Source organism: Kryptolebias marmoratus, linkage group LG16 (genome assembly GCF_001649575.2).
Source record: "Kryptolebias marmoratus isolate JLee-2015 linkage group LG16, ASM164957v2, whole genome shotgun sequence".
NCBI classification, from domain to species: Eukaryota; Metazoa; Chordata; class Actinopteri; order Cyprinodontiformes; family Rivulidae; genus Kryptolebias; species Kryptolebias marmoratus.
The window spans coordinates 1,611,914-1,619,167 of NC_051445.1; the positions used below are offsets into that span (position 1 = coordinate 1,611,914).

The window sequence follows — 7,254 nt, forward strand, 5'->3', positions numbered from 1 at the left end:
AATGTCATTCAACAGCTAGTTGCCTACAGTGGCAGTCTCGCCCTTCATTTAGATGGAAAACTTAATTTAGGAGGGTGGTTCCTCCTCCACTCATCATCAGCTTCAGCTGGGATATAAACCCGTTGACAGAAAAGAAATGGGCCCAAATATTCTAGTTATTTCTCATGAACAAACCCTGAGATCATTGATAAACCCCGTTGGGAGCTAACACAACTTATAGCACGAGCCCCACCCTCACAGGGATTAAATTCAGCACTGACCTGTAAGAGTCAACAGTCATGAACTCCTAAACGATCAGAGAGATGCTGCTGCAGGGGACGGAGTGTCACAGTCAGGCCCCCCGGAGCCCTGACTTCCTGGCCCCTTTCACACCTCTGCTGCCTGCCGCCCAGCAGAACTCTAACCTTAGGATCATCATCAGCTCTGCTCATCACCATCCACACACCCTCACCTCCAACCCCTCCCTCTGCCCCACTTAGCTCACCGAGGTGTCTGGTGACTTTGGCCCATGTTGTTATGTTGCCCCTCCCTTCATGGTGGAGGAGATGAAGAGAGAGGGAGGAAAAAGAGAGGCTCCAGCCCACCACTAGCATGTCCCCCGGGGCCCTCAGTCTGCCTGTGAGCCTGCCCCTCCTGCTGCTCAGTACAGCTGTGGCTCACTACCAAACCCTGACCAGCTGGGATCTGAACCTCGCTTTAGAACTACAAGACGAGTGTGAGAAAGCTCCTCACCACTCTTCATTAACTCTTCATTAGGTGAAGCACACAGACACTCACTCCTGCTCCATCCCTGACAGTGCTGAGGAGATCCTCCCGAGAGATGGATGTGCCACCTGGGGCTTTGGCGCTTCTTCTGCCCCTGGTGCTGACTGTGCTGAGCCTGTCACCAGCACCCACTTTAGGAGGATGCCCTTTGGCCTGCCGGTGCTCCTTCACCATGTTGCAGTGCCTGGAGCCTGATAGGATAAGCAGCATCCCACCTCTGATACCACAGGAGAGCGATAACTTGACAGAGATGTGAGTATGGGCTCTCACCTGCTCTTCTGAATGAACACGAGTGGGCCAGATCCTGAAAGTTGTTGGTTTGAAAACTCATTTTCATGCTTTGGTGCTGAACTTGCTCTGATTGTCTTTGCTAGGAAGTTTGGGGTCACTTTTATATCTGATAGGGTCATTTTGACGTTTGAGCTGCTTTTCTAGTAGTTGTGAAACAGATCAGCCAGCTATAAAGTCATGAATGATAGAAAACAGATAAAGTTAGAGCACTGTAACGTTCTAAGAGTTTTGGCCTAAAACGATCTATGAAGTAATGAATGATTTCTCTTGAGTTGGAATGTAGAACTTTTGCAAAAAAACTGTTTTTTGGGCTAAAAAGTGTAGCTAAATCAGATCATATATCTCACCAAAGTTGCATTTTATTTGCACTGAGTGAAATTAAAGTTGTCTGCAAGTTTTAAAAACCATCAACAGTTATGGTTTTTAAACTGTGGCAATCCTTTTCATGGTTTAAGGAAGAAACTTTGGTATTAAATATTTACAAATTAAATAAGGATGTAATTAAACATCATGAGATGAACTGTGGTGTAAAACTACAAAGTAGAGAGTGACAAAAAGATGAGGGATTCCAGCAAATTACAGTTTTGGCTTTAAATGGACACTGCTTAAAACAAAAGACTGCCATGGAGATATTTTGAGAAGCACTGTGGAAAAAGGTAGCAGCTGATGGTTATCTGATGAGTTAGTGGCTACTTAAGCACCACTGAGGTCTCTATTGAATCTGCTAGTTGCAAAACAGCAAGAAAATCGGATGCAAATTCCTGAAATTTCTGCTCAAAAAGTAAAGCAGGAGAAGCCGGGGCTGCAGGCGGTGCATGGACCACATGTTGGACTGCACCCTTCAGCCAGGGTTCTGTCTGTTGGTCTCTTTATGTCAGATATGAATCTAATCTTGTCAGAACTGGTTTTTAATGTCTGTTGCAATGGGGGGTACTTGGAGAACTTTGTAACTTTTGTGGTGATAATCATTATAACTAGATTGAGAAATACTTGTCTACAGTTTGTCTGCGATTGTTGCAAAAAAAAGTTTTACTCCAACCTAAGACTTATGCACTGATCCTAACTAACCTCGAGTGTCTCAAAGTTGGCTCCAGATCTTTATCAGACTTCTGTAGCACAGTTTTACTGCTGAAGCTGATTTACAAACTGAATGTAGTCTTTATTTATTTATTTATTTTTGTTTGTTTTTATTCCAACAAAAAGTTTTCATCAAAACATTAAAAAGCAGAAAAGTCTGACTTTTTTCTTTGCTGCTGTGACAAAATGATGCAGTTGTGAAGCAGAATATGATTTTTTTATCTGCTTGTGTTTCATAAACCACCATTTTTGTGCTTGTAAAAGTTATGATTCTAATTTTATTTGTCGCAGTTGAAACCCAAATTCTAAAACTGTTGACTCTGTTTATGTTGTTGTGTCTAAAAACTGAATTTCGTTCTTGCTTTCATTGCTTTTTTCTGTTTAATTGAAGCGATGTTTCTTCCAGTCCCTTTCTGAAACAGAAGATGGCTGATGAAATGGGTAGTTCTTCGCAGCCAAACGTGTCACATGTTTCTATCATTACACGTTTGACGGACAGACTAACAGCGGGGGGACGTGTTTGAATAAAACTCGGCTCGGATGAACTGAGACGTCTCACTCTGCAGCAGCATGTCGACGATAGAAGGCTGTTATTTAACGTTGGCTTTTTAAAAAACTTTGCTCAGGAAAAAGCAGCAGAAACTGACCACCTGTGATTTAAAGAGAGCTGCTGTATTATTAAGCAACCTACCATCAGCTCCAGCATGGGAAACTAAATGTCACTCTCTGCACCGCCACGCTGTTCTCTCTTTGTTCCTGTACCCGGATCGGAGCAATTAGCACTTATTAAGAAGGAACTACATTTGTGAAATGCTTTTTTCGGCAGAGCAAGTCAATTTACTGCCAATTTCCTTCACCTATACAGCACTCTCCTCCTTTTTCTCCCTCACCCCAGGTCTTTTTCTCCCTTTCTCCTCTTCCTCTTACCTCAAAGGTATTTCCTTGTATCTGCATGCCGTTTCGCACAGCTTAGGCTTGACATTCTCTCTTGGATGTTCAATCAATAAGAGAGCAGGCTTCTGTTTACTGAGCTGCTCTACATGCCAGCAAACAACAACACTTTGCTGTATTGGCGGTGCGGGGAAATACAGGCAACGCGTGGAACAAACAAGGGGCCATTAACTGTGGAACAGGGCCCGAAATTTATCGTACTTATAAATTCAATTTTGTGAATTGCCAGTCAATGCCCCCACCCAGGAACAATAGATGATATACAACCTACTTGGCTCAATCCAATAAGTGAGGCCGATGGGCGATCCTGGGCCCACCTGCCCTGTAATCACATTACTGCTGCGTGGGTCAATCAAACAGGAATATAAAGGTTCGTGATAAACATGGAAGTGCAGAGTTGAAACTGTGCCACATGCTGAAAGTACTGCAGGTACACCATTCAATTTATTTTTTATTCAAATAAACTTTCTTTACCCTTCTTTCTACTTTGCACTCTGTTCACTGAGAGAAATCCAACCCGTCACTCATTTATAGCACCTTTCAAGAAAGAGATACGTTTCAAAGGGCTTACAGAAGAAAAGCACCACTTTAAAAGGACAAAAGCAAAGAAATAAAAAATCAGAAGAGTAATACCAGCTGTAAAAGCAATTTAAAAGTAGCAATAAAATATGCGTTCAGATGTGTCATAAAAAGATACATTTTAAAAAGTTTTCAAAAGACATATAAAAGCACATTAAACTCGACAGTCTAAAAAAAACTGCTGACATAAACATCAGCTTTTTCAAAATATTTTAGGTTTAGTCTAAAAATCCAGAACCGTTTTTTACATCTTTTTACTATAAATGAGGTATCGTGCATTCAATTAGAAGAAAATCTGCCATCTGATTATTTTACAACCTCTGATAATTTACAGAGAAGGAACCGTGGAGGTTCAGGAATCTGCTGCAGGTCTGTGTCACAAAGAGGAAAGTTATAAACTCGTCCTCGAGTCACACGATGCATCCATAAGTAAACTGTCAGAAAAAAAAAGAATTTAAAAAATTCTGTTCTCACTGTTTTACTTTCAGAATACAAAACCTTATGATTATAAAAGTCCAACACATCCGTAGATTAACAAACAGAACCCAAATAATTATTTCTGGGGATAATTATCAAACTCGGCTCTTGGTTTTGGTCGTTTCTGGTTCCCCAAAGAGTTCTGATCTGAAACCATCAGAGCTTTTGCCCTGAAAGCAAAGCCTTTTTGTGGACTTGAAGGGAAAAATAAGATTTTTGAGTTAAAGTAGAGACATGATTTTATTCCAGAAATGTTATATTCTATCCTAGATTTTACAGGCAGTCAACATCAGACAGAAAGCAGAGAGAAAATCTAATGTAATGTACTCAATATGTCAATTATTACTTGTAAGTTAGAACAACAGAAATCATTATTACTTGTTGTTAAATTTTATTTCAGCAGCATTTTATTTATTGAACTGGTTTGTTTGTTAAAGCAGTTCTGTCTCCTGGCATCATTGGTGGATAAGAAACTTAAAGAGCCTCCAGAGAATTCAAGAAGAATGTTTAGTATTTCTAAAACTCTTTCACCCAAATTAAGAATCAGGAAGTGAAAAAAAGAAAAGGTTGTATAAATTTACTCCAAGCAGAGCTTGGAATTTGTCTTTTTTAACTTTTCAGAGAGTCAGTTTTGGACACTTTTTGTGTTCCAGTAACCAGCTTTAATGAATATTTCTAATAGTTTTATATCACATATATATCCTTGTATGCTGAGTTTTTACTGCGCTTTCTTTCACTCAGCAATCCAATTATTTCCAGATCCTCTCAGTTGGATTACGATCGGGTTGTTATAAAGCCACAGCGTTTATGTTTCACTATCGTTTTTAAAATCAGACTTCAAGTTTCATCAAATCTTATTGTCAGCAGGAAGCAACATGTATATCTTATATTCGTGAATATTTATTACATAAGTGAGATTTATATTTATTTGTGTATTTTTTTATAAATAAACCACCTGACAGGTTTTTATCAAGCTGTCATAATCATCATGTTACAATAAGAAGTTTTAGGGTTAAAGTCTTATTATATTAGTTTTTTCTCCTGTTTCTGTGCTTGGGTTACTTTTGTGTTTTATTTTGAAAGGCTGTTTCTCTTTTCTCTTTTGTTTTTTTCTGCTCTTGCTCCACATCAGGTTCTTGTAGTTTGATTTTCTCCTCAGTTTTCTCACGTTGGTCTTTGCTTCCTGTATATAAATTCAGCTTTGGTTTTCTTTGGCTTTAGCTGCTTCGTCACCAATCTTTGTTGTGTTTTCATGACTTGCTGGTTTCCCAGGTAACAACTTCAGCTTTGTTTTGTAAAATAAATCACTGCTTGATCGCTTTCCTCTCATTGGGAAGAAGAATTGCATTTGTTTTGTACAGCTGGTTGTTGAGGAAACATAAACGTCCACACGTAATGATTAATAACCACTAACTTACGTCAAATCTGGGCCATTTTTCAACAAACTCTAACTTTCAGGCTCACATTGTTTTCACGTTCACCAGATAGTCCTTACAGAGCCTAAATGTGTGTTTTACATCACTGTTTTATGGAAAAACAAATTAAGACTGCATTAGCTTGAGAGCAGATACATCCCCATGCCATCATTCTACCTCTTCCATGCTCAGAGGTGAAAACCAAAGATTCAATCTGTTTCTGTTTTCTGCATCTCATAAAGGCAGAGATTGAAACCAGGAACCTGAAACCAAAGTCGAGAATATCGCTGCTCTCATATATATGTGTTGTTTGGAGTTTTTCTTTTTAATATTTTCCTTCAGCTGTTGTTGATGTTCAGATCTGCTGCCACTTGAACTCCGTAAAACCTGTTTTTAGACTGAGGTCACAATTTCTGCTCATTTTTGTAGCCAAATCTCTGAAAAATACCAAAGATAATACAGTCGGACAGAAAATAACTCCAACACTGTCAGTTTTAAAAACACGCAGCACAAAATGTTATTGTAGTTAGGGACAAGACATGAAAATGAGTAAATTTTCACATACAGCACGTCTTTTTGATCTTTGAATCCTGTCGTCTTTAAAAACCAATAAAACAGTCTTTTTGTGCTAAATGTTGATAGTTTGTTCTGCAAAGATCCTTGGAAGATCCAGTGATACCGCCGCTGAAACACAACTTAAAAAGAGCCATCTGTCCTTGCAGCAGCTCCTACATTTATCTCTGATTGATGAGTTAAAACGAGGCAGTCTGAATCAGAAGTATTTTCCATTACCCTCGTCTGCCTGACGTTCATTAAGACATAAATTTTTCCCTACATGTTCAGGTAATTGTGTTCTGATTGTTGTTGGGGGTTTTTGGGTTTGTTTGGTGGATGTCAGTCAGGTCAAACAGTTATTCATCAGGTTTTTTCTTGTTTCTTCCAACTCAGCTAATTATTTAAAACCTCAATTAGGTTTTAAATAATTATTCGTAACGAGCTGCGGAAATGCATGGATGGGACTTCAACTCAAAAAATCTCCCTGCCCGAGTTTTCAGTTCATCCTTCTCAAAATAAATCTATTTCTGAGTGTTTTGTTTTTGTTTTACATTCACTAAACCAAACAGCAGCACAACAAAAATTTTAAGGTCACAAGTAAAAAAAAAAAACTGTATTAACTGTAATTTAGTTCTATTTCTCTGCTTCTATTATTTTCTTCAGCTACATCGAAAACCAAGAAAGACTGGAAAATATAACAGACACTGACCTTGCTAACTACAAAGAACTGAAGAACCTGTAAGTACTGTTTTATTTCCTCACAAATAACTAAAAAAAATCAACTCTGGTTCTTACTGCTTTCAGAACATCTGCATGCTGGCTGTAAAAGGGGCGTGGCACAAACTAAACACACCCACTTTTCTGGCAAGGCCCGCCCACTCAGATCAATTTTTTTTCTTTTTGACCATTAAATATAAATAAATAAATAAATAAATAAATAAAGTTGTAGGCTACCAATTAAATAATCCTACTAAGTATTTTAAATCCTATGGGGCGCCGTTTGTAAAGGAGCTTGTGCTCAAAATTCATGCCTAAATTTTGTCACATTTAGCTTCAAACACTGTTTTAAAATGTAGTGTTGATTTTCTGATGTCACTTTTTACAACATTTAGCTAGTTACATGTAATTGTTACAGCTACATGCT

General features: G+C 38.6%; 1 protein-coding gene across 1 annotated transcript in view; it reads left to right on the forward strand.

The window, feature by feature from the left end:
- Positions 1–644: 644 nt before the first annotated feature.
- Positions 645–7,254, forward strand: part of ntrk1 (neurotrophic tyrosine kinase, receptor, type 1) — a 36,690-nt gene continuing 30,080 nt past the window's right edge. Inside the window, exons 1-2 of the mRNA XM_017433319.2 lie at positions 645–1,017; positions 6,774–6,848. Of these exons, the coding sequence (XP_017288808.1) occupies positions 821–1,017; positions 6,774–6,848 (272 nt within the window). The 5' untranslated portion in view covers positions 645–820. The remainder of the gene's footprint in view (positions 1,018–6,773; positions 6,849–7,254) is intronic.